We start from the raw sequence: 27,578 nt of genomic DNA on the forward strand, positions 1-27,578 counted from the left end.
TTTGCTCAATAACAATATTTGTTTTATAAACAGGTACAGTATCAAAAGTGTAAACGTCTTTCCTACCTAACGCAGTCTCTTCTGTGAGCTGCTCCACACTACAACCAGTTGTGAGCTTTGCGCTCTTGCTGCTTGACAGTTGATATTTCGCTCAAACTAAGCTGTGTATGGCGCGTGTAATAATTTATCTACATAACCAACTGACAGCTTTGGAAATTCAGCTTTTTTCCCCCCATCAATTACATAGCCTAGATTGAAAATAGCATTATTACAACATTGTTTTCACGGGCCCAGTGAATGGTTTTCACTGACGTGGTTGAATGAATGGCCCAGAGGGATAACAAAACCTCCCAGGGCCAGCGGGCAGGCAGCGGGCAGCCCTGTATGTCCAACCCTGCAATGAGTAGATGGGAGAGGCAGGACTTGCAGTGTGTCGAGTGTCTCAAATAGTCCTATTTTAGCGTTCGGCAACGCAGATGCTCGTTGACGCGAGCGAGCAGTTTGGATGCAATAATTGAATAACATGTACTCGTTATTATGCAACTCTCGCGCACACACAATGAGGCCAGTTTGCTTTCCCTGTAAGCTACATACTACACCACCTGAGGAAGTGGGAACTCAAAATACATTAGCGAGATTACTTTCATGTCCTACAAAAAAAAACCGGTCCATCTGTAGGCCTAGGCAACTTGACGTATTCAATGTGAATGGCATGCTACGCTCCACAGCTGCATCGTCTCAAAACCATATTCGCCTCGCGCCACGCTGCTATGTAAAGTGGTGCCATTTGCTCAATATTGAGAAATAAATGTTACTCACAGAAAGCTTACACTCTCCTCTCTTTAACAATTAAACAGTAGTTGCTTTAAAAACTGTTTTTCCCGCAATTGCAATGTATATTCTTGCACTTATCAGAATACAGCTCTCCCTCTTCCTCATGCACACATGGGAAAGAGGGAGTGAGATCAGGCAGCAAAACAGGAATAGGGCACTTTCATTGCAGGGAATCAGGATAATGCACAGTACTGTTGACCAAACAGTGGTTTTCGTAACCCCCTAAAAAAGTACAAGAAGGAACATTGTGTAGCCTAATCATTGAAAATTAGACTTAAACAAAATTGTGTCGTAAGAGGAAGGCAATGTTAGTGTTTAATTTTCTGTTTATCGTCCGTCCCAGCTCTACCCTCCCCCTCTTCTCTTCCTCCGCCCCTCTAACCTGAACCCTAACCCTCACCTCGCAGACGGTGCAGTGGTAGCGTGTCTCCACATGGCCCTTGCACTCGTTGCAGGTGTAGACGAAGCGGTCCTGGCTCTGGTTGTGGAGCTCCACCAGCATGCACATGGAGCTCCACTTGGACCTGCGCAGCGAGCTGAACTCTAGGTGTTTGTCGCGGGCCAGGGTGAGAAAGGCGTCGCGCCCGTCCATCAGGTCACAGGCCATCAGGCCGTCGGGGTCCGTGATGGGGCCCAGCGTGTTGGACATCGGCGCCGCTATCAGACGGATCACAAAGAATACCTGGCGAGGAGAGAGCAGAACAGAGTTAATGGAGAAGACATTTTGACCTGTTTGTTTTATTTTATTGTGTATATGTTGTCTGTCAAGGGTCATTTTAACTTGATTGTACAATAGAGGGCACTATATGTTGGGGTCATGGGTCACACGTAGAGTTGAAGTCGGAAGTTTACAAACACCTTAGCCAAATACATTTAAACTCAGTTTTTCCACAATTCCTGACATTTAATCCTAGTAAAAATTCCCTGTCTTAGGTCAGTTTGGATCACCACTTTATTTTAAGAATGTGAAATGTCAGAATAATAGTAGAGAGAAAGATTTATTTCAGCTTTTATTTCTTTCATCACATTCCCAGTGGGTCACAAGTTTACAACCTTCTACAAGCTTCCCACAATAAGTTGGGTGAATTTTGCCCCATTCCTTCTGACAGAGCTGGTGTAACCGAGTCAGGTTTGTAGGCCTCCTTGCTCGCACACGCTTTTTCAGTTCTGCCCACAAATTTTCTATAGGATTGAGGTCAGGGCTTTGTGATGGCCACTCCAAAACCTTGACTTCGTTGTCCTTAAGCAATTTTGCCACAACTTTGGAAGTATGCTTGGGGTCATTGTCCATTTGGAAGACCCATTTGCGACCAAGCTTTAACTTCCTGACTGTTGTCTGGAGATGTTGCTTCAATATATCCACATAATTTTCCTGCCTCATGATGCCATCTATTTTGTTAAGTGCACCAGTCCCTCCTGCAGCAATGCACCCCCACAACATGATGCTGCCAACCCGTGCATCACGGTTGGGATGGTCTTCTTCGGCTTGCAAGCCTCCCCCTTTTCCCTCCAAACATAACGATGGTCATCATGGCCAAACAGTTCTATTTTTGTTTCATCAGACCAGAGGACATTTCTCCAAAAAGTATAATCTTTGTCCCCATGTGCAGTTGCAAAGCGTAGTCTGGCTTTTTTATGGCGGTTTTGTAGCAGTGGCTTCTTCCTTGCTGAACGGTCTTTCAGGTTATGTCAAAATAGGACTTTTGTACCCGTTTCCTCCAGCATCTTCACAAGGTCCTTTGCTGTTGTTCTGGGATTGATTTGCACCTTTCGCTCCAAAGTACATTCATCTCTAGGAGACAGAACGCGTCTCCTCCCTGAGCGGTATGATGGCTGCGTGGTCCCATGGTGTTTATACTTGCGTACTATTGTTTGTACAGATGAATGTGGTACCTTCAGGCGTTTCGAAATTGCTCCCAAGGATGAACCAAACTTGTGCAGGTCTACAATTTTTTTTTCCTCAGGTCTTGGCTGATTTTTGATTTTCCCATGATGTCAAGCAAAGAGGCACTGAGTTTGAAGGTAGGCCTTGAAATACATCCACAGGTACACCTCCAATTGACTCAAATGATGTCAATTAGCCAATCAGAAGCTTCTACAGCCATGACATTTTTCTAGAATTTTCCAAACTGTTTAAAGGTACAGTCAACTTATTGTATGTAAACCTCTGACCCACTGGAATTGTGATACAGTGAATTATAAGTGAAATAATCTGCCTGTAAACAATTGTTGGAAAAATGACTTATGTCATGCGCAAAGTTGATGTCCAAACCGACTGCCTAAACTATAGTTTGTGAACAAGAAATTTGTGGAGTGGTTGAAAAACAAGTTTTAATGACTCCAACCTAAGTGTATGTAAACTTCCGACTTCAACTGTATATAGATAGCACATGAAAGGTTAGCACAGGTGAGAGAGGGCATACAGGTCTTACCATATCACAGAACATACTCATAGATTTTACCTCTACACCTTTTCTATGCAAATCTTTGTATTGGAACTAAACCATTTATCTTTTGTATGCTCAATAAATGGGAACTTCACCCGAAAAGAGTTAACGTTTGGAAAACAATTTCGTCTCTCTCCTGTGCCGTTAGCTTTTTATAGGAAATCGCCACTACAACCGTCTTAGTGGAAAGTGTTTTTAGGTTGTGAAAGTGACTCGTTCAGATCTTAAACCTGATTCTCACCAATTTACTCCAAGCGAGGCTGATTTACAACATAATGTTCAGAAATACAATAAAAACACGCAACAGTCACTCCCTCCTACCTCTTTGTGCTTCTCCATGCTGGCGTACAGTTTCTGAGAGAGGTCATTGGACACGTTGGGCAAGCCTGGCTTCTTCTTATTTGCTCGGCTCATACTGCTCTTATTCTTCGAAGTCTTCTTGTTGTTCTTCTTTTTGGCGTTTTTGCTGTCGCCCTTTGTGGCCTGGAGAAGACAGTGAATTATACACACACTACAGTAGTAACCATTTTTATTTAGAACAAATGTTGAAATGCAATTCATACAAAAATCTGTTAAACATTTTGTATTCAGTAAAACAGAATCAAATTATCACACTGATTGAAAGAGATCAAATGAAATCACATCAAAACAAACCCAAAGATCCATATGAACACACTGCAATGTACCTTGTAGTAAATGTCCATCCCACTTACATCTATGCTCTCGTTGGAAGTGCTGTTTTCCTCTCTCTTCCTCTCCTCCTCCTCCTGCTCCAGCTCCTTGATGCTCTCCTCCAGCACGTTGGGCCAGAAGTCCCCCTCAAAGTACGGCAGCTCCTTGGCACTTGTCAGACGGTCCTCCGTGGCCTGCTTGAAGATGTCCTGAGCGAGGGACAGAAAGATATTAAACCCAGATTTAAGAAACACTCCACTCGTCCTGCTTTATGTAACAAATGAGTAACACCACTTCAAGTTGTCACAACATGAACAGTGATAAAATGGTGCTTCTCAGAGGCCAATCCTTGACTGTCCTTGTGCGATCAACCCTCCACTTGCCGATGAAGCAAGACAATTGAATAAAATTCAAACTTTGTCCCCGCAAGGACCCCTCAAGCCTCTTTACCTTGAAGTCATGCACGATGCGCTCCGACACAGCCTTGTCCAGCATCTTCCTATACCACTCCTGAAGCCTCTTGGGCTTGGGGATCTTCTGGTCCATAGGGTGACAGTGGAAGATGTAGTCGTCCCCTTCACTCGGTGGGCACGCCCAGATGTGACCCGTCGTGTACCCCAGCTTCTTGACATACTCCAGGTAGCCAATGAGAATCTCATGGTAGACGCCCGTCCTCAGAGAACGAGGCTGGAAGAAGTGAACACTGTCCAGGTACGAGATGTACACGCGTCTGGGGGAGAGAGGGGAAGATGGAGAGAGGGCGGGAGAGAGCAAGGATGAGGTCCAGTCCTTTGGGCATTAACATACAACTGGGGGAGTTGAGAAAATGTACCCTTCAAATAACTATCACCTCTGATTGGGAGGAGGGCAGTCCGAGCCGTACTCCTGTACATGCATGCCGAAGAAGCAGACGTCAGCTCCATCGATGTCCTCAAACGCAAACAGGGCTTTTGTTCTGTATGGGAATGACTCACACATCTCCCCAGTGTCCACAAACCTGGAGAGAGACATGAGACGTCTGATGCTAGAATGAACGCATGCATGCATACTAACAGGGTTGGTAGGTTACTTTCTAAATGTAATCCGTTAGTTTCTAGTTACAGTACCTATGCAAAATTATCAGTAATGTAACTTTTGGGTTACCCAAACTCAGTAATGTAATTGATTACTTTCACTTACTTTTCAATTACTTTCCCCTTAAGAGGCATTAGAAGACAAAAAGGATCCATCAAACGCATTTGGTGTGTCATCATAGTGATCTCTGACTTGTGGTCAGACTCACTCAGGTGAAACAAACTTAAGTCCAATGCAACTGTTATCTCAGTATTAAATCATTTCTAGGTAACAATTAAGTACCAACATGTACTCCTTAGAAAGAACAATTACTCAAGCAAGAATTTAACTAGGTCTGTCGGAGTGGTACGAGTTGGGAGGGGAAAACTGAAAACTAGCTATTGGCAGAGAGGTTTGGAACTCTTTCTTATTGCTCTATTAACCAATTGACCACCTGGTGATGTCACCAGGCAGGCCACAACTCCATCCCATCACAAAAGGCTGACATTTCAGGCTCTTTTCAAATCAGCTTACACAAAAAGGCAATTAATATTTGTACAATTTGACCGTATTATTCAAATCTCATAGTGTGGAAATATAAAAAACACAAGAAAATCACATTTGACTGCACTGGGCGTTTAAATTTGCACCTTTTTTCCAATGCTAAATTGAATGTCATTGTTTTCTCAAAGGTGACAATGTATTTTCTTTCACAAACATCCTTTCTGAATTTAAAAGTAATCCAAGAAGTAGTCATCTAGTTTTTCCAAAAGTATCCAAAAGTGACTACAATATTTTTGATTGATAACGCAACTAATTACAGTTAGTTTTGGTAATCAGATTACATGTCATCAGTTACTCCCCAACCCTGCATACCAATATATTTATATATTCACCATCTGTCATCATTCAGAGTTACTGCTTCTCCATCTACCATGCTCTGGTCTCAAACTCTTTCTACCTTGCAATTCTGAAACTAAAAAAAAAAAAATATATATATTTTTTTAAATTCTGTGATTAAAAAAAAGTGATCCAATCCTCTCAGATTTACAGTGCCTAGGGGTAGCTGCTAGGGGTTGATTTGGGATTCAACAAATTACTACATTAACCCCACTCGGTCTGCCTCTTATCCCCTTCTCCTGTTCTACTTCTTCAGGGAAACGCGCTTACTATTCCCCCCCAGTGGTGCATGTCCCTTACCTGGACTTCATGCCTGGTTTGACCTCTACCACCTTGTCAGAGACGTGGACCACTCGGATGGTGACGTCACCCGACTCAGGGTGGCTCTGACGCTTCAGGTAGTCATTCACTCTAGTTTCCAAATAACAGCCCAGCTTAGTGTGGGGCAACCCTGGAGAGAGGGAGATAAGCTTAATTACAAATAAGCTAGGTAAAGTAGGGAGGAACTACCTGAAATGGAGATGGGTAAGTAATATTTAGGGTTAAAAAAAATATTTAAAAAAGACATTGGTACTTACTTTTGGCAGCATACTTATTCTCTCTCCTTGTCTTATTCAACTTCTTTAAGCAGCCATCACAATTAAAACTGGTGGGTGAAAGAGTTCATTAGCGTCAGTAGAGATGCCAGAACCTTATAATAAGACTAACTGCTTCCTCTCTTCTGGTTACAGGGAACAAGGCATGCAGACAGACTTACCCTAACGGCCAGATAGTGTCGTTGTGCAGAACACAGATCTGGTGCATCTTACGTCCGCAGTCCATACATTCCACAAGTCTGTAGAGAGGAACAAGAGAGAAATAAATCAGACTGCTTACATCACCACAACTACATTGCAATAACATCTTAAATGTAATTACTCAACAAGATATATACTTCCAATGGTGGACTTACAATTCAGGGTCCAGTGTGTCATTCTTCTTCTTCTCAAACTGATCTTTACCGATGGAACTGAAATTAGAAAGAAGAAATGTAACACACATACCACAACAATAGCAACCAGGCCACCACCAGTTAAAAAGCCTCATGAAAAAAAAAAATACATTGAAAGGGTAAGGTGGATGAACCACAGTCTAACCAACCAATAAATACAGCTTCATAAACTCCAAATGACAATCAAGGTGAAAGCATTGGATTCTCTGGCAGGGCTCTCGTCCAACACTTCATATAAAGTTTAAATATTTGGCCTGATTTTCAAATATACAGTGTTTCCATCCCAATTTTGATTTACTGAAGAGGTGCTGCACAACAGATGTAGGCCAATAGAGGAAAACCACAGTCTACGAGAGGTGAGACAAACAATAACTGCGACAGTAGAGATGTACAATAAAACCAAATCAACTACTGTAGGAGAGAGAATACCACAGAAATGGAAGGAAGACATTCACAATAACAGCAAATGGAGGTTCTTTAAAGCTGATATGAGGGAGAAGCTTGGCATATGAGTCAAATAAAGGCCTAAAGATAAAAGTATAAAATAAAGTTTACGTTAAACCAAAAGAAAAGTTGAGGGAAGGCTAGTGGATGGTAACGTTCTACTCACGTCGGAGGCTGGGAGGGGTCGTCTCCCAGGGACACGTTGTCCCCCTGGATTTCGTTGAAGCACTTCTCACAGAAGTGGTACCTGCCAGCAAGAAGCCCAAATTTTGGTGAACTACACCGTTCCCCAACAGCACAGCCAATCACAGAGAAGGCACGGAGGCAGCCACCAATCAAGGCATGACAGGGTGGGAGCAAGCACGCAGGCACACAGGAGACAGGAGGGGCGCAGAGCAGGCAGGGCAGGTGTCGTCGTCAGAACAGCCAATCATGATTCAGGATGGAAGGGAAAGGGGGGAGGGATAGGTGGGGTTTGGAGGCGTATGATTGGACCAGACAAAAGCAAGCCAATGCAGATGTCACAAGCATTGACGACACAGGGAGAGGGCAGAAAGGGTTGGATGGAGGAATGATTTCAATGGTGAGGAGAGAAGGAGAGGACAAGACAACATCCAGGACAACAGAGCAGAAGGCCAAGGCAAAGCACAGATTAGCGTTTTGGGCAGGAGAAGATGAGCAAAACCACCACAGCTACATATACAGCAGTGACAGAATCAACTGGAGGGGAAGGGAGGGAAAGCCTGGGACAATGGAGATACTGAACAGATGAACAGCGACACAGACAATTGTTCTATCAGAGCTCATTTTAAAGTGGGTCCTTTCTTATTTTCAGTCAGGTATCAGTGCTGTCACAATATTTGTACATATTCGTACCTGATCACAGCCTACAGCTTTTGTTAGAAATTGAAGTTAAGTAATGTCCAGAAAGGCAGTAAGAAAGGACCAACTTAAAATGTAATTGCGTTAAGCACATGGATATTAAAATGGGGAAAAACGTGGCAAACCATTTATTCCCAGAGTACACAAAATTCAACATACAGTCATTATGATATTGATCACCGTGTGTGTGGGTGTGTGTGTGTGTGTGTGTGTGTGTGTGAGACACACACACTCGCCTCCCTCTCTACCTGTTCTGGTAGCTGAAGTAGGCAGCGTCCCGGGGTATAGTGCACAGCTGCTTCCCATAGCAGCACAACGTCTGGGGAGAAAACTCCAACTGGAGGAGGCAAAAAAAACACAGGAAAGAGAGAAAGTTAGATAATAAATGAACACTTCTTTTATCCCCAAATGAACTTTAAAAAAAGAGATTAGTAGTAATAATGTTACTTGTATAGCGCTTTTCAATACAGGTAAAGTGATTCACATAAAATAACTAAAGTACTAACAAAGAAACAAAGACAGGGGGAAGGAGAATGAACAAAGATTACTAATTTAAAAAATCATACAATAAAGCATCTTTATGTTCATTAGTGCCAGGAGTTGTACCGGACCATCCAACCGGGGAAAACTCTGGGCCCAATTCATGATTATGACACACCAATAGACCCAAAAGGACAGAGACAACCACTAGATCAGTATCTAGAGCTTCTTCACCACCCAAAAACAATCAGTTTTCATGGAGGCAATTTGGTTAGGCCAAAGGAATGTGCCAACCCTGGGTCACATGGCCCTTCAGGCTCATAGTCACAGTACATGACAACAGCTGGCCGGCCTTATGGTCCATCTGAGGGCTTAGCCCTGACATCCACACCACTTCTCTCATTTTCAGAAAAAAGAGTCACTCCGGTCATCCCTGTGGACCGCTTAGCACATTCATGAGCAAAGTCATAAATAGTTGCATGTTTATGTTCAATATTAAGTGTTGAAATCTAATATGGCGATGTTATGCCAACGCTGAAATTAACCACCCCTCATTTCCATGCACAGAATTGGATGTGAAACTAGCAATGCAATAACCACATCTAGCCTGAAACTATACGTCACACACACAGCTGAATACCAACCAGACACACACACACACACACACACCCCCATCTCACCTTCCTGCCACAGCAGTAGCCCAGGCTGACCATGACGGGGTCTATCTCAGCCTCGAACACCTCGGCCAGCTTGGAGCAGTACTTGTAGACGCGGGACGTCTTGCGGTTGTACAGCCAGGCGTTGTTCAACATGACCCAGATGTCGTCCACGTACTGCCAGGGTTCCTGGTACTGACCAGTGTCCAGCTTACGCTTTATAGTGGACAGGTCCATGGGGGTCTTCACTATGTCAAAGTAGTCCTGGAGAGGGGTATGGTCAAGTCAAGTTTCCTTTATTATCTGACAAGTGGGAAATATGTTTGTGTAAAAAGTACATATCTTTTTAATAGAACATTAAAACCAGACTAAAACAGTGTGAATATACAGTACATACAGGTATGCCCAGTAGATGAGGGTCCACAGGCTGTCTGAAGGGCAGAGACTCTGGGTCCTGGCGATACAGAGACTCCAGGGTAGGCATCAGGGCCTGGCGCAGCTCCTCTGGCTTGAAGACTGAAATAGGTGGGAGGGGAAGAGGGGAAGAGGGGAAGGGGTAGAGACGTCAGGGTTGAAGTTGGATTCAGAAACCGACTATAACTTTACAAGAACATAACAACAGAGATTGTGTATAGAGACGTGCAACTTGTACATAGTACATATGCCGTAACAGAATCATCAACAGAATAAGGCAGTCCTTACTCTTCTTCTTGTTCTGGGCACCAGACGAAATACCAGGGGAATCTGATCCCTTCTCCTCCTCTTTCGGCTCCTTCTTCACCTCTTGTGTCCGGTCTTCCATCTTCACCCTTTCCTCACTCTTAACCCCCGACGATGACGATGTTTCCATGGGAACACCTTTGCCCCCTTGGCCTCCACACTCCTCTTTCTTCACCCCCTCCATTTTGATGGGTTTGTTCTCCGTCTTGATGTTGGATAGCTTCCCGCCCTTGGAGCAGCCTTCCTCCCAGTCGTCCTCCTCGTCCTGCTGCTGCTTGACCTCCGCCTTGGGGTCCACGGAGGCCGAGGCATCCGACTGGGAGGCCTGCTGGGAGGCCGTGTCCACACTGCTGACTGACGCTGGGGTCAGAGCCTGACAGTCCTGGGACTGGAAGCCACCCTTCTGGGACATCTGTGAGGAGGGATCGAGAGAGCGAGAGCTAACAGTTAGATTGATACTACAAGAGAACGCAACAACAACCCCCATGGGAGTTACAGTGAAGGAGAGAGTCAGGCGAGAGGTCACAGAGGAAATTCCTAAATTATTGTTTACTACATTGACCATTAACTGCTCCATTTTGCAGCTGTATGTATCATGGTGGAGTCAATGTTGTGATCACTTCTGTAAACCAATGTACTATTTATACTATGTGTTGAAAATGGACGATATAGCAGTATGTTTTCTTTCTAAATGATAGAATAAATCAAATCAATTAATCTCACCGGAGTGCGAGGCGTGCGAGGGAGCTGGCCTCCATGGGGGTTGGGGGTTGTGGAGGGGTGACCAGGGTGAGATGGGGTGGTGGCCCCTGCTCCCATCCCCTGCTGCATGGGCTTGTTGGAGCCTGGCCCCTGGCTGCCGGGCCCTAGCTGCTGCTGGAGGCCTGGAGGGGCCAGCTGGGGCGGGTTAGGGGTGTGGGGCTGGGGGGTCTGTGAGCCAGCTAGCCTGGGTGGCGTTTGGTGGGGTGTGGGGGTGATGCTGCGGGCAGGGGAGGGCGAGCTCTGGCGCATGGCCGAGAGGTGGGTTATTGAGTTGGGCTGCTGGGGGTTGTTTGACGAGGGGCCTCCACCCACACTCTGGGGACCCATGGGCCCCACCGAGGGGACACCGCTACCCCCTCCGACTGAACCGGGCCCGGCTAAAGGGCTGTTGGCGGGGAGAGGGGAAGGAATGGGCATTGGAGTCTGTAGGGAGAGAGAGGGAAACGGAGAGAACAGATGAGGCATTTAGCATTCATACATTAGAGGTTAACATAAATCATGTTCAACAGGGGCATCCTCCAATAAACCTCTACATGAGGACACACTAGTGTAGGCAGGAGGGTTTGACTTGTGCATATACAGATGTGTGGGAACATATTAGTGATTACGTTTAATTGGTTTAGTTAATACGATTCAATTAAAAACTATGGTTGCAACTTCCAAAGAAATTTTGTAAAGTTTCCATAAGTATTTTCATAATGTAAAATATATAAAATCATAAATTAAGACGATTGTAATATAACTAGAATGACAAAGCTGTAAAACATCCTAAATAGAACCCATCAAATACAGTTGGTGTTAGAGATGAGGATTTCAGCATGAAATATCCTTTATATTTTTACACACATTTGACCCTGTCAATATGTGTTTGTTGTAAATGTTTTGAAACCAAATTGGTGGCAGTTGTGAAAAAAAAGGTAATAGTTGGAAGAGTTGCAGAGTTCATTGGAAAGCATGTCATTGTTGATAACATCCTTTCATTAATTAGGCTGTTCTCTTTAATCATATTGTCTTTCCACTAAATGTGTTGACAATATGGACAGAGATATAAAGAATAAAGGTCACATGCAGACATTTCTCTCATCAAATAACTTCTGGGTAACAATTAAGTAACTTAATGTGATTTTTAATTGAAAACAATGGTCAAAGAAATCAAAATAGCTTAGCAAAGAGCAATTTCTCAAGCAAGAATTTAGCTAGGACTGTCTGGGAGAGGTAAACTGAAAACTAGCTGTTCTAGAGCTCTTACACTAAAAGGGCATTATAATTTTTACAATGTCACAGTTTTATTCGAAACTGAGTGTGGAAATAATTTTAAACCGTTAAATCCCATTGGATTGGGCAATTACAAAAATGACTGAAAACTCCAGCAACTTTAGTAAACTATGGGTAGTTTATAACCCTAATTAAAACAAACAGCATTGAAGCCCTAAAATGGGTGGTCAAGCACCAATACTTTTTGCATACCCAATCTGTCCATCAACGTAGACCATATACTTCCACCTCTCTCACCTGTGCCATGCCTCCCTGGTTGCCTTGCTGGTTCATACCAGGCTGTGCCATGCCGGGCTGCCCCGTGACGAGGCCTGGTCCTGGGCCGGAGCCTGGGAACTGTCCCTGGGGAAGGTACTGGTTCTGCCCCACGTTGGGCTGGCCCATCCTGGGGTTCCCCATGCCCATCTACAGGAGACAACAGACATTGGTTTAGAATAGAGCTTATATTAGTCCTTTGACACTTTGGATACTAGGGACTACTCTGTATGTGACATCAATGTATACATTAGTGCTATGACATGATATGGTTCCTCTTGCAATGGAATAGGATCTATTGAAGACTCAAACTTTTATATTTGGGTATAATGGTTTAAAGCCTTGATGAGCACACTGACCTGGCTGATGGGTGTGAGGGGGAGAGGAGGGGTGGCCCTCTGGCCCATAGACTGCATCCCCATCTGGTTGAACTGGTTCATACCTGAAGAAAACAGCCATGAGGATCATAGCATACAGAGAACACCGCTAGTGTAGCAATTAGGGATATGCATATTTCCCTTTGAGGATACATGGGATCTGGTACGTTTTAGTTTGAAACGAGTCGGTGCGATTTGGTTTGATTAGAGAACGAATCGATGCACTCACATGTTGCATAAACACATACATTTTTCATTCCAAATTAAAATCTGCTGATGATTGAGCTCATGAGCTGGTCCTCAAAGCTGGATCGGTCTACGCTGACTTATGTGAATCAGGGTTCCCCAACTGGCGGCCCGATGGTTTCATTTGGGCTCCCAAGTTGAGCAATTAGTTTTTGTTTTTATTGTTGGACATAAGATTGTAAAAACAACAGGAAATCAGCTCCAAGTGATTTTAACTTTGGAAATCTGTTCCCCAGTATTCCCACACATGGAGACGTGATCGTATACAAACGTAAGCAAGGTTTGAAAATGATTATGTTTTTGTCAAATAATATCTGTTTGGGCTTCTTGCAGTCCACAAATAATTAGTAATTATGTTCCAGCCCCCCGACCATCCTCTCAAGAAATTGGCCCGCGGCTGAATCCAGTCAGTCTAAATGATGTATGTCTATGGTGTATGTACTTTTGATTGGGGAAGCAGCAAACCTTCACTGTGGGGACAACGTCGGCGATGCATTTCCTGATGAAGCCGGTAACGGAGGTGATTAGCTCGTCGATGCCATCGGCGGAGTCCCAGAACATATTCCAGTCAGCGTTAGCAAAGCAGTCCTGCAGCATAGCCTCCACTTCGATGGAGCATTTCTCTACAGAGCGCGTCATGGGTACTTCCTGTTAAAGCTTCGGTTTGTAAACAGGAAGCAGGAGTATAGAATCATGAACTGATTTGCCCAAGAGGGGACGAGGGAGGGCCTTGTATGCTAGCTTGTGGGTTGAGTAATAGTGGTCTAGGACGTCATCACCCCTAGTGGTGAAGGAGACGTGTCGATAGAAGTTGGGCATCACGTGTCTAAAGCCTTGTTCACACTGCAGGGCCTAATGCTCAAAACTGTTTTGTTTTTCAAATCCGTTTTGGAATACTGACAGTCGAAAAGAGAAAGTTACAAGTGACCAAATTGGATGTGTGTTCAGACAGCAGTCATTTGCTAACATGGCTACAATAGTTGTCATAGTAACAACGGGTGTTTGCGCAGTGGCGTAGGCCGATTGGTAGTGGTGCTCGTGCTTCCAATCACTCAGAAGTTATGCAGCAAGCCAAGGTGACAACACCTGCCATGGACATTTCCAAGTTTTTGGCTAGCCACATCAGTCAACTAGCTAGCTAGGTAGCAATTTAGCACATTCACTAAATTGTTTGGAAACAATTAACAAGCTAGTTCGCTACCACATGTTCTTGTTAAACTGTCAGAGTAGATATCAAGCAACAAGAAATGCCAAATAAGTCTAAAAAAATTGGACCCTTCAGACAAGTCACATGGCTAGGAAACAGACTGGTATCGGACTCTAAACCACCTACCACTATCAGATTCCATGTGCTTTATGGCTGTTCAGAATGCAGGAAAAATATCAGATTCTAAAACTAGACATTTGAGTCACTTCAAAACGGTCAATGTGAACAAGACTTTAGTGACACGGAATACAAATCACTGGCAACAAGAAAAGCAGCCTCCGGGTACATGTTTTCTTTGCTCGTTTATAGCCAGCTTGTTGTTGCTGTTCTGAGGTGGAATATATGAGTCTTTCTATAACCTACAGTACCAATGAGTATTTCTTGTAGTGGATAACTGTTTGGAGCGGTTTCCAAGTCAATAATAATACATTAATTTCCCCCCATGTGAATACAATAAGAAACTGGGAACATAGATACATTCAATATAATTCATGAGCTGAATCAAAACCTCTGTTTAAACCCTTTCTCATGCTTGGAGTCTTCACAGATTTGGCATAAATCATGTGACAAAACACTTTCATATACTGCGGTTTGTAATATCATATACTAAGCATTTAACAATTGAATTACACTTCGACCTTGATCCTGTGAAATTCCTAGATATTTACTGTCACTCTTTTTGTATGGATACCTCTTAACATTTCGTATCTCCCTATGTTACGGTGTGAAAACAGTTTATTGGCGCACGTATCCAAAACAATGTATGTGAATGCAAAATCCAATGCTTCAAACAGAAAAGGGTACATTTTATGATTAATAAAAAAACTTTAAAAAATCCCTACCATCTAGCTGTTTAGTCACGTGGGGACACTATCACGCAACATCAGGATTTTCTCAATGACAGTCAAGTGATAAAAACCTTGTGTGATACTGCATGCGATTTAACAACCAAGGTGCGGCAATTAATGTTGATCTCGAGGATTGACAGAACATTGACGTCTATGTTGTTACGGCGGTCAAGATAATTAGCCTACTTGGTGGACGACAAATCAAAATTCCTGAAGTAAGATTAGTGTACATTTTGATCGTTTGTTCTCCAAATTTATACAGAGCAATTGAGAATGTGAACTTGTTTTGTTTTTAACAGAAATTGAAAAATGTTAAATTGCTTGTTTTTCATATAAACCCCAAAAACATGATATTTCATATAAACCCCAAAAACATGATATTTCAATGTTCAAATGTGGGTGGTTAATTGCCTGGTCAAGTGCACAGCCAACACTTCCTGTCCTTTCAAAGTAGGAGGGCACCCTTCTAACTCCTTTCTATAGATCTATTAATTAATAACTGCCTTACGTTGCCATGATAAGGTACGTTTTCTGCATAAGATAGTGTGTATTGACTTATTAATGAACTGTTGGTACTGTAAATGGTTAACTGACTGATATATATACACTTTCCATCCACTGTTAATCTTATTAAATTTGGGGCGGCAGGTAGCCTAGTGGTTAGAGCGTTGGGCCAGTAACCGAAAGGCTGCTAGATCCAATCCCCAAGCTGACAAGGTAAAAATCTGTCGTTCTGCCCCTGACCAAGGCAGTTAAGCCACTAGGCCATCATTGTAAATCAGAATTTGTTCTTAAATGATAAGGTAAAAGGTCAAATATTTTTAACAAAATGCTATACAGCCAAAACCAGCATCTATTGCTAGACTAGAGACTTGCTACAGTTAGTCAGTGGTTGCACATATAACTAGCTGGAACAAAGCAAGGTGTGTACAGCAGACATGTATACATTTTTTTTAAACAAAAGATCTATTTACAACAGGTCTCCAGCTACCCAGAACCGTCACATCAGTCTGATAGGGTGTAGTGGGCGTGTCCAGCTTACACCTGTGCAAATCTGTGTGTATAGCAATAGAATGAAACATCCAACGAATGCCTTAAGTGTGGAGCTGTAGGTCCACCACACTCCGAAGGGTTGTAGGGTCCAGAAACAACCCATAGACACTTGTGGAGATCTGAGAGAATTGGACAGGTGTAACCAATATCGCAAAAATTCCACCAAGCCTATCAGAGGGTAGCTCTCACCATGTTACCACCCATCAATCCTCTCAGATCTCAACAAGTGTCTATACTCTGGGTAGTAGCGACTAGGGGTTGCTTCTTGACAGGCCATGGGAATTATGGTAGCTCAGTCGGTCATAGGAATGGTATTGAGAAATCGAGTACTTGAACGTTCGTCAAAACTCGATGTTTAACATCTTTTTCAAATACTGTAAAACTATTTGTAAGAAATTGCCTTAAGTCTACATTAACTTGCTTAGACACTAGTGCTCCATTTTGGCATTTGAGGGACACAAAAAAAAAAATATATGAATGTATCAAGCGTCACACTTCTGCTCCCCAAATTCCCTTTCCCCTGTCTCATGCAATTGAGTTACGACTGCTCCCTAAATAATTAAATGCCTATAAAAACATATATAACTGATGGGCTACACAAGCTATAGTCCTTGCCAAATGACAAGTTTTATCACAAATTCTAAATGGACTGGTTGACTGAAGCAGGGAAATGTGGGTGTTGCAACAAGGAGCTGTAGTTTTGGAATAGTTGCGTCATTATCTGTTTAGGCTACTTGGCAGTTATCACTACTTACCACAGCCAGTCAAAATTGGCTAGATCATAAATATTCATACATGTATTGCTTTTTGGTCTTACGGTTAACAGTGTGGTTAGGGTTAGGCTTACAAATCTGATTTTAAGAAGCGAAATTGAAGAAACAGGCAGGGTTTATGACTCTGTGGCTGTGGTAACTAACGTTAGTGACAACCCTACTTTGCAAACTGCTAGTGGTATTTAGAATTGGTTAGCCCAGGCTATTACCCCCCTAAACATATAGGTTCCACTGAAAATATACAATAACATGTCTTTATAAAACAAAGTATTTATCAGAATCATTAAGCCTAGGCCGACTCGCCAAACAGATATCCGGCCATAATACATTCCCATGCAGTGTTCAATGCAGAATTGCTAATCCATATAGAAAGTTTATTATTATGCAGGTTCCTTAAATAAAATCTGTATATCGAAAAGACAGATTTGGGTTTGTAACCCTGAAAAGTGTCTTTCAAATATCACTAAGAATAACTGTTCCAGATGATACAAATCACTTCGCACTATTCTGTTCTATTTATTATATCCTGGGGTTATTTTTTTTTTTTACTATAAAAAAAGGTGTCTGGACTGTGATAAGGGTCAGGAAATAATTGTCTTCTAAATTAACAAAACAGGGCTATGCCATTGCACAACCATAGGCTTCTACAAGCAAGCCTCACACTGCTGAGGTAACTACTTTTTTTTTTTTTTAATCTTGTGTTCCACGATATAATATAACCCAGCTAATAAGTTTCAATATATTTCACTGAATATATACTGGGGGCAGCAGGCAGCTGGATCGAGTCCCCGAACTGACAAGGTAAAAATCTGTCGTTCTGCCCCTGAACCCACTGTTCCTAGGACATCATTGTAAATAAGAATTTGTTCTTAACTGACTTTACTAGTTAAATTAATTATTGAGGCAATTTAGCAATTAGGATAAGTTATCTGTAATGGTTGATAAATTAGGCATTGTTACACAGTTGCCATAAAGATAAATGCAGTTTTTTCCCCCAGTGCCGCCTTCGGTCAAATGCCCATCCCTTGTCAGTCAGGCCCTCTCAAACGCTTGCTTCCTATATCCTTGGGAGAATCTCAATTGCATTTCTTTGATTGAAAATAAGAATTTGTTCTTAACTGACTTACTTTGTTAAATAAAAGGTAAAATACAATTTGTTGCATCCTCGTCTCCTTCTCAAAACCCATTGCATGAGAAGGTCAGAGGTCCCCCCCTTTTCTTTGAGGCGGTGAGAGGACATGAGAAATGAAGGGAACGCAATAGAGATTCTCCTTGTTTCATCCATTCCTCACCTCCCTCTCAAAGCACATTGGGCTCCAATGCACTTTAAAGGAGAAGCAAGGAGTGGAGGAAACAATAAATGTGATGTCTAGTTCACACACACAAAGCTTGTAGTGTACTGATCAATGATGTATTATATTATTGTAAGAAATTATTTTATTAACTATAAAAAAAAGCTGCTGTTAATCTTTTTCATTCTTCTGGAAGGTTTAGCATGGCTATAAATGATAGAGAAGTTGACTAAAGCAAACAGACCCAACTACTAGGCATAACAAAAAAATTACACGTAAATGTTGCTGTTGTTGCTAGGCGTTATGGTCTCATTGTGCCCATCTAGACTCTTATTCCTGAAACTATACATGTGAAACTGCAAGAAAATCACATTTAAAATGTGCAGCACCAGTAAAAAGTTTGGACACCTACTCATTCCAGGGTTTTTATTTATATTTACTATTTTCGACATTGTAGAATAATAGTGAAGACATCAAAACTATGAAACATAGAATCATGTAGTAACCAAAAAAGTGGTAAACAAATTAAAATATATTTTATATTTGAGACACTTCAAAGTAGCCACCCTTTGCCTTGATGACAGCTTTGCACACTCTTGGCATTCTCTCAACCAGCTTCACCTGGAATGATTTTCCAACAGTCTTGAAGGAGTTACCACATATGCTACGCACTTGTTGGCTGCTTTTCCTTCACTCTGCGGTCCAACTCATCCCAAACCATCTCAATTGGGTTGACGTCGGGTGATTGTGGAGGCCAGGTCATCTGATGCAGTACTCCATCACTCTCCTTCTTGGTCAAATAGCCCTTTCACACCCTGGAGGTATGTTGGGTTATTGTCCTGTTGAAAAACAAAATGATAGTCCCACTAAGCGCAAACCAGATGGGATGGCGTATCACTGCAGAATGCTGTGGTAGCCATGCTGGTTAAGTGTGCATTCAATTCTAAATAAATCACAGACAGTGTCACCAGCAAAGCACCCCCACACCATCAAACCACCTCCTCCATGCTTCACGGTGGGAACCACACATGCGGAGATTCGTTCACCTACTCTGCGAATCAGACACGGCCGGTTAGAACCAAAAATCTCTCATTTGGACTCAGACCAAAGGACAGATTTCCACCAGTCTAATGTCCATTGCTCGTGTTTCTTGGCCCAAGCAAGTCTCTTCTTATTGGTGTCCTTTAGTAGTGGTATCTTTGCAGCAATTCGGCCATGAAAGCCTGATTCACGCAGTCTCCACTGAACAGTTGATGTTGAGATGTGTCTGTTACTTGAACTCTGTGAAGCATTTATTTTGGGCTGCATTTTCTAATGCTGATAACTAATCCTCTGCAACAGAAGTAACTTCTTATTTTATTTAACCTTTAACTAAGCAAGTCAGTTAAGAACAAATTGTTATTGACAATGACGGCCTACCCCGGACGACGCTGGGCCAATTGGGCGCCGCCCTATCGAACTCCCAATCACGGCCGGAAGCGATACAACCTGGATTCTAAACAGGGACTGCAGTGATGCTCTTGCACTGAGATGCAGTGCCTTAGACCACTGCGCCACTTGGGAGCCCTGGGTCGTCCTTTCCTGTGGCGGTCCTCATGAGAGCAAATGTCATCATAGCGCTTGATGGTTTTTGCCACTGCACTTAAACTTTTTCAAATTTCTTGAAATTTCTCATGTCCTACAGTAATGGACTGTTGTTTCTCTCTGCTTATTTGAGCTGTTCTTGCCATAATATGGACTTGGTCTTTTACCAAATAGGGCTATCTTCTGTATACCACCCCTACCTTGTCACAACAACTGATTGGCTCAAATGCATTAAGAGGGAAAGAAATTCCACAAATGTACTTTTAACAAGGCACACCTGTTAATTGAAATGCATTCCAGGTGACTACTTCATGAAGCCAGTTGAGAGAACACCAAGAGTGTGCAATGCTGTCAAGGCAAAGGGTGGCTACTTTGAAGAATCCCAAATATATTTTTGTCTAACACGTTTTTGGTTACTACATGATTCTGTGTTAATTCATAGTTTTGATGTCTTCGCTATTATTCTAAAATGTAGTAAACAGTAAAAATTTAAAAAACTCTTGAATGAGTAGGTGTCCAAACTTGACTGGTACTGTATATCAAACCATTTTGAAATTTAGACACCGATGTCACACATTATTTATAGAAATACCCATATACAGCAGTCACAACAACGGATGAAAACTCTCGGGTGGTAGAAGGGTCAACATTTGACCATGAGGTATTCCAAGACGTGTGAACAATTGGTTGAGACTTGCACTGTGCTAGATTCTGCACACCATTTGTTGTTGATGAAGAGACATACCCCTCCTCCTCTGGATTTCCTTTAATCCAATGTCCTGTTCATTCGGTGAATGGATAATCCATCAAGTTGGAAAGCCACGGGTTGAATCTTGTCTGAAACCCATGTTTCAGAAAACAGACTTCAACAGAATGGAGGGAAGTGGTGGCTGGTTTTCCCTTAGCATTAGTCTCACCAGGACGCTGCTCTCCTGCCTCTTTTTAACCCACGTTTCCTCTTGGGTAGCCTGAAGACTGGGTTGGAGGTACACAAAGAACCCAAAGCAGATGAGTCCATGTCAGAATTGAAGTTAGAAACTGACGATCTGATGTCCAAAAGTTCTTGTCGGTCATAAGAAATGATAGCGGATACATTCCGTAAAGAAGATTAACACCAAAAGAACCACAAAATAGCAAGGTTGTTTCGGAGCTCGCAAGACAGCAACCATACAGTGCCAGCTTAACACAAACAAGCCCAGTAATGTTGTGTCTAAGTGTGGCAACCCCCCTCTCCTGTCCCCATGGACTCACCTGCCGGATTCTGCATCCTAGTCACCATCTGGTTGGGTCCACCGGGCCGCACCAAAGAGGGGTCAGGGAGGGGACCATCTGTAGGAGTGCAGAGGTGAGAAGAGGAGATAAGGAAGAGAGGATGTCTTGCCGTTATTGCACTATAAAGCAGGGGTAGGCAACTAGATTCAGCAATGCGACGATTTTGGTCCGAGCAGATGGTCAGGTGGCCAGAACATAATTATACAAATTTGTACCCAGCAAAATGACCACAAGTCCAAAACTACAACGTATTTGAAAACATCATACCTTGATTGAGACACGATCACATCTCTTTATTTGTAGAAATACTTAAAACAGATTTCCTGAATTAATCTATTTTTGCTGAATTCTTGGCGATTTAGTATTTTTATGTCCCAAAACTGTTCTGTAATATTACGTGTGCCCTGATGTAGACATCAACATACCCTGCTTTTGGAGCCGCGTTCGCCTCTTCTCCTCCAATTCCTTTTGGATCTTATAGATCTTCTCAGCCAACAGGTGGTAGTACTCCGCCTGGGAAGAGGAATGAGAAATTAAGAGTGAAGGAGACAGCGAGGTAAATGAAGGTTAGGGACAGAATGATAGAAGAGGGATAATTTTGAGAAAGGGAAATTGTGTAAGGGAGGGGGAAAATTAGTTAGAACATAGGAATAGACAAATCCCCAAAACAATACAGAAGTTTCTTTTTTATTCCAGGCAGTATGGTCTGAAGTTGGTCCCACACTCAGAAATTCAGTAAAAGAGCATCTTTACTCAGTGTAGCAGCTTACCCTGCTGTTGGCAGACTCATACATGTCCCCCTCCACCTTCCTAGCGTACGCCACCAGGTTCTCCATCCGCCGGTCTTTCAGAGCAGCAGGGTCCGGGGTCGGGAAGATGGCTTGCACCCTACACAGAGAAACAAGAGACATTATGGAAACTGGGGGGGATATGTGAACGAGAGTACGATGTAAAGCAAATTTCTGTAAAACAAACCTGTTTCAACTTTTATTTTGTTCCATTGAGAATCCTTTTAGAGGAACGTTAGGGGAGATAGTGAAGTGTGTTGTAAGCGGACGGAATCACAGCTTGCTGTGTCTGAGCTGGTTGACAGTGGTGAATGTGATCAGTGTTTGTCAGTCTGTTTTCTATAGTTGTACGCTGCATGGAACAGAGGATGTGAGCTGTCACAAGAATTTTCAATCCCAATGATGATAACTAACAATTATTTAAGCTTTGACCAATCCCCGAGGTTTGTAAGACCCTGGGTTTAATAATAATAATTAGGCAAAGACTCAGCTTACGCAAAAAGTCCGTACAGTTTATTCAGAGAACGTTCTAAAGTCAAAAAATGCAAAGACATGACATTTTATAACTCCCATTTCCCCCACCTCCTTACACGCACATAGACACAAACAGTAGGTGGGCTGTATCTTTCCCCAAAGTCCGCATTCCTCGTCTATCACTACCAAGCTGGCAGTTCTATCCTCCTGAGATTAGAGGGACCTTGACAGGACTCCTTTTCCTGTCGTAAGTTTCTTAGAGTTCTTACCAGGTTAGGTCATGAATAGTTTAATTGCCCTCTGTATTTTCTGAGACACACACACACACCTCTCCCTTACTAGTCTCGGCCAAACCTTATTGGACTTAAGTTTATCACTCTAATTATTCATTATACATGTTACATAATCTAATAATTACGTTTGTCTAATTATTCATAAAACATATTATATAATCTAATAACTACGTTTCAGGGTGAAATTCTTTAGTCATTACCTTAAACATATAAATTCCCTTGTCAGAGTTTACTGTGAAACTGTGGCCTGTTAATGCCAATTGCCACACTCCCTCAAAACTTGAGACATCTGTGGAATTGTTTTGTGACAGAACTGCACATTTTAGAGTGGCCTTTTGTCCCCAGCACAAGGTGCACCTGTGTAATGATTGTGCTGTTTAATCAGCTTCTTGATATGCCACACCTGTCAGGTGACTAGATAATCTCGGCAAAGGAGAAATTCTCACTAACAGAGATGTAAACAAATTTGAGCACAAAAGTTGAGAAATACGCTTTGTGAGTGTGGGATCTTCAATTTCAGCTCATGAAACAAATCAAATTTTATTGGTCACATTCACGTGATTAGCAGATGTTATTGTGGGTGTAGTGAAATTCTAGCTTCGACGGTGCAGGAATATCTAACAAACTACACAACATATAACACACAAATTAAGTAGGAATGAATTAAGACCACACACACACACACACACACACACACACACGAGAGATGTCAGAGCAGAACATACTAAGATACAGTAGAATAGTATAGAAAAACAGTATATACATAGATGAGTAATGCCAGATATGTAAATTAATAAAGTGACTAGTGTTCCATTCCTTAAAGTGGCAAGTGATTTCTAGTCTATGCCAATATGCAGCAGCCTCTAATGTGCTAGTGATGCCTGTTTAACTGTCTGATGGCCTTGAGATGGATGTCTCTCGGTCCCAGCTTTGATGCACCTGTACTGACCTTGCCTTCTGGATGATAGCAGGGTGAACATGTAGTGGCCCGGGTGGTGGTTGTCCTTGATCATCTTTTTGGCCTTTGTGACATAGGGTGCTGTAGGTGTCCTGGAGGGCGGGTAGTTTGCCCCTGGTGATGCGTTGGGCAGACCGCACCACCCTCTGGAGTGCCCTGCGGTTGAGGGCGGTGCAGTTGCCGTGCCAGGCAGCGATACAGCCAGACGGGATGCTTTCAATTGTGCATCTAAAAGTTTGAGGGTTTTAGGTGACAAGCCAAATTTCTTTAGCCTCCTGAGGTTGAAGAGGTGCAACGGAGCATTCTTCACCACACTGTGTGTGGGTGGACCATTTCAGTTTGTCTGTAATGTGTACGCCTAGGAACTTAAAGCCTTCCACCTTCTCCACTGCTGTCCCTTCGACGTGGATGGGGGGGGGGGGGGGGTGCGCTCCCTCCACTGTTTCCTGAAGTCCATGATCATCTCCTTTGTTTTGTTGAGTGAGAAGTCGTTTTCCAGGCACCACACTCCCAGAGCCGTCACCTCCTCCCTGTAGGCTGTCTCGTCATCGTTGGTAATCAAGCCGACTACTGTTGTGTCGTCTGCAAACTTGATGATTGAGTTGGAGGCGTGCATGGCCACGCAGTCATGGGTGAACAGGAAGTACAGGAGGGGGCTGAGCCACGCACCATTGTGGGGCCCCAGTGTTGAGGATCAGAGGGGAGGGGATGTTTCCTACCTTCACCACCTGGGTGAAACCGGTCAGGAAGTCCAGGACCCAATTGCACAGGGCGGGGTTCAGACCCAGGGCCTCCAGCTTAATGATGAGCTTGGAGGGTACTGTGGTGTTGAATGCTGAGCTATAGTCAATAAACAAAATTCTTACAGAGATATTCCGCTTGTCCAGATGGAACCAACGCGTAACATGTTACGTTTATATTTTTGGCCTCTTGGCCACAGAGACAATGTTGCAGTTTAAAGCTTTTTTTCCTGCAATTCTACACATTTTGCCATAGCATAAGAACATGGCATGAGCTATCTGAGTGACTCAAATATTATAAAAACCAAATGGGGTCCCCATGCCACACTTTTTTTTTTTTTAGCTTCTCCCCGAGTCTAGTTTTTATTTAGGTGATTGTTAGTTCTAAGATAATTTGATAATGAATAGCTCCTTTATCTTTTCTACATACTTTATATCTGGTTTAAGTCATTTAAAAAAGGACACCGATAAGGTTACCGTCATAAAAAGTATTACATTTTTTTATTTTAAATTGACCACTGGTGTAACGCAATTTCCCTGTAACCCCCAGTACTTTACAGGTTGTCCGTGCGGTTGGTCCTTTTGGCAGTAGGAATATTACAATATTTCCACAGGAAAGTACAATTACATAAACTTTCCAAAAATGTCCCTGTCTTAGGTCAGTTAGGATCACCACTTCATTTTAAGAATGTGACATGTCAGAATAATAGTTGAGAGAATTTATTTCAGCTTTTATTTCTTTCATCACATTCCCAGTGGGTCAGAAGCTTACATACTCAATTAGTATTTGGTAGCATTGCCTTTAAATTGTTTAACTTGGGTCAAATGTTTCAGGTAGCCTTCCACAAGCTTCCCACAATAAGTTGGGTGAATTGTGGCCCATTCCTCCTGACAGAGCTGGTGTAACTGAGTCAGGTTTGTAGGCCTCCTTGCACGCACACGCTTTTTCAGTTCTGTCCACAAATGTTCTATAGGTTTGAGGTCAGGGCTTTGTGATGGCCACTCCAATACCTTGACTTTGTTGTCCTTAAGCCATTTTGCCACAACTTTGGAAGTATGCTTGGGGTCATTGTCTATATGGAAGACCCATTTGCGACCAAGCTTTAACGTCCTGACTGATGTCTTGAGACGTTGCTTCAATATATCCACATAATTTCCTTCAACATGCCATCTATTATGTGAAGTGTACCAGTCCCTCCTGCAGCAAAGCACCCCCAACAACATGATGCTGCCCCCCCTGTGCTTCACGGTTGGGATGGTGTTCTTTGGCTTGCAACCTCCCCTTTTTCCTCCAAGCATAATGGTCATTATGGCCAAACAGTTCTATTTTTGTTTCATCAGACCAGAGGACATTTCTTCAAAAAGTACGATCATTGTCCCCATGTGCAATTGCAAACCGTAGTCTGGCTTTTTTTAATGGCGATTTCTTCCAGCATCTTCACAAGATCCTTCGCTGTGGTTCTGGGATTGATTTGCACTTTTTGCACCAAAGAATATTCATTTCTAGGAGACAGAACGCACCTCCTTCCTGAGCGTTATGACAGCTGAGTGGTCCCATGGTGTTAATACTAGCATACTATTGTTTGTACAGATGAACGTGGTACCTTCAGGCATTTGGAAATTGCTCCCAAGGATGAACCAGACTTGTGGAGGTCTACAATTTATTTTCTGAGGTCTTGGCTGATTTGATTTTCGCATGATGTCAAGCAAAGAGGCACTGAGTTTGAAGGTAGGCCTTGAAATACATCCACAGGTACACCTCCAATTGACTCAAATGATGTCAATTAGCCTATCAGAAGCTTCTAAAGCCATGACATCATTTTCTGGAATTTTCCAAGCTGTTTAAAGGCACAGTCAACTTGAGGTATGTAAACTTCTGACCCACTGGAATTGTGATAGTGAATTATAAGTGAAATAATCTGTCTGTAAACAATTGTTGGAAAAATTACTTGTGTCATGCACAAAGTAGATGTCCTAACCAACTTGCCAAAACTATAGTTTGTCAACAAGAAATTTGAGGAATGGTTGAAAAACAAGTTTTAAATGACTCCAACCTAAGTATGTAAACTTCTGACTCAAACTGTATATAACGTATTTAGCTACCATTTATAAACCTCAAAATACAAATCAAATAGCCTATAAATTAAGAAAAAAAGTAGTCAGCTTGAGGATAAATTCAGCCACTATATATGTTGAACTCAGGAGGTTGCCTGGCTAATAGCCCACACAAAAGGGCTGCAATATTTAAATTAAATTCCTACTTGATCTCATTCCTACTTGATCTGCAATATTTAAATTAAATTCCCATGATCTCATGAAGTCCTTTTTTGGACTTTTCACCACAGCCTGTAGGTCCAGGTCCAGGTCCACTGCCCAACTGTTTTCTATACTGATTATTGGCAACCCAGACAGTCTTTCCTGAGATATAGTGTGCAGCGCAATTGACAACGCACACTATTTAAACTGTCTTGAATGATGCATGCCAAGATACAGTGAATTCAGAAACTATGACCCCTTGACTTTATCCACATTTTCGTTACAGCCTTATTCTAAAGTGGATTAAAAATATATATTATTCCTCATCAATCTACAACCCAATAGCCCATAATGACAAAGCAACACAGGGTTTTAGAAATATTCAAATTTATTTAAAAAATAATTAAAACATTTACATAAGTATTCAAATTTCACTCACTACTTGGTTGAAGCACCTTATAAAGTGATTACAGACTCTGTATTTGGGGAGATAATACCATTCTTCTCTGCAGATCCTCTCAAGCTCTGTCAGGTTGAATGCAGCACAGCTATTTTAAAAGGTCTCTCAAAGATGACCGATCGGGTTCAAATCCGGCCTTTGGCTGGTCCCCTAAAGGACATTCAGAGACTTGTCCCGAAGACACTCCTGCGTTGTCTTGGTTGTCATTGTCCTGCTGGAAGGTGAACCTTTGCCCCAGTCTGAGGTCCTGAGTGCTCCGCAGCAGGTTTTCATCAAGGATCTCTGTACTTTGCTCTGTTCATCTTTCCCTCGATCCTGACTAGTCTCCCAGTCCCTGCTGCTGAAAAACATCCCCACAGCATAATGCTGCCACCACCATTCTTCACCGTAGGGATGGTGCCAGGTTTCCTCCAGACGTGACACTTGGCATTCAGGCCAAAGAGTTCAATCTTGGTTTCATCAGACCAGAGAATCTTGTTTCTCATGGTCTGAGAGTCCTTTAGGTGCCATTTGGCAAACTCCAAGCGGTCTGTCATGTGCCTTTTACTGAGGAGTGGCTTCCGTCTGGCCACTCTACCATAAAGGC

At 42.7% G+C, this 27,578-nt stretch overlaps 1 protein-coding gene and 1 long non-coding RNA gene across 5 annotated transcripts in view; one reads left to right on the top strand and one right to left on the bottom strand.

Annotated features, from left to right (window-relative positions):
• Positions 1–27,578, bottom strand: part of LOC115201319 (histone acetyltransferase p300) — a 46,625-nt gene that overhangs the window by 5,470 nt on the left and 13,577 nt on the right. The window contains exons 9-28 of one of the 4 annotated variants that reach the window (XM_029764850.1): positions 21,794–21,911; positions 21,449–21,536; positions 21,003–21,080; positions 12,731–12,813; positions 12,354–12,521; positions 10,803–11,264; positions 10,062–10,491; positions 9,757–9,875; positions 9,384–9,623; positions 8,472–8,560; positions 7,508–7,588; positions 6,859–6,915; positions 6,664–6,741; positions 6,485–6,552; positions 6,207–6,357; positions 4,804–4,950; positions 4,404–4,683; positions 3,995–4,162; positions 3,603–3,764; positions 1,235–1,516 (exon numbers count right to left, since the gene is read on the bottom strand). In XM_029764850.1, the coding sequence (XP_029620710.1) occupies positions 1,235–1,516; positions 3,603–3,764; positions 3,995–4,162; positions 4,404–4,683; positions 4,804–4,950; positions 6,207–6,357; positions 6,485–6,552; positions 6,664–6,741; positions 6,859–6,915; positions 7,508–7,588; positions 8,472–8,560; positions 9,384–9,623; positions 9,757–9,875; positions 10,062–10,491; positions 10,803–11,264; positions 12,354–12,521; positions 12,731–12,813; positions 21,003–21,080; positions 21,449–21,536; positions 21,794–21,911 (3,349 nt within the window). Of the gene's footprint in view, positions 1–1,234; positions 1,517–3,602; positions 3,765–3,967; positions 4,163–4,403; positions 4,684–4,803; positions 4,951–6,206; positions 6,358–6,484; positions 6,553–6,663; positions 6,742–6,858; positions 6,916–7,507; positions 7,619–8,471; positions 8,561–9,383; positions 9,624–9,756; positions 9,876–10,061; positions 10,492–10,802; positions 11,265–12,353; positions 12,522–12,730; positions 12,814–21,002; positions 21,081–21,448; positions 21,537–21,793; positions 21,912–27,578 lie in introns of all 4 variants that reach the window. The other 3 variants (XM_029764849.1, XM_029764848.1, XM_029764847.1) reach the window with 3 other exon arrangements.
• On the top strand, positions 5,824–7,074 carry LOC115201320 (uncharacterized). Its single transcript, XR_003879729.1, has 2 exons — positions 5,824–6,304; positions 6,638–7,074. It is a non-coding gene; the product is annotated as an uncharacterized LOC115201320 (long non-coding RNA).

This window comes from Salmo trutta, chromosome 10, assembly GCF_901001165.1.
Source record: "Salmo trutta chromosome 10, fSalTru1.1, whole genome shotgun sequence".
Taxonomy (NCBI): domain Eukaryota; kingdom Metazoa; phylum Chordata; class Actinopteri; order Salmoniformes; family Salmonidae; genus Salmo; species Salmo trutta.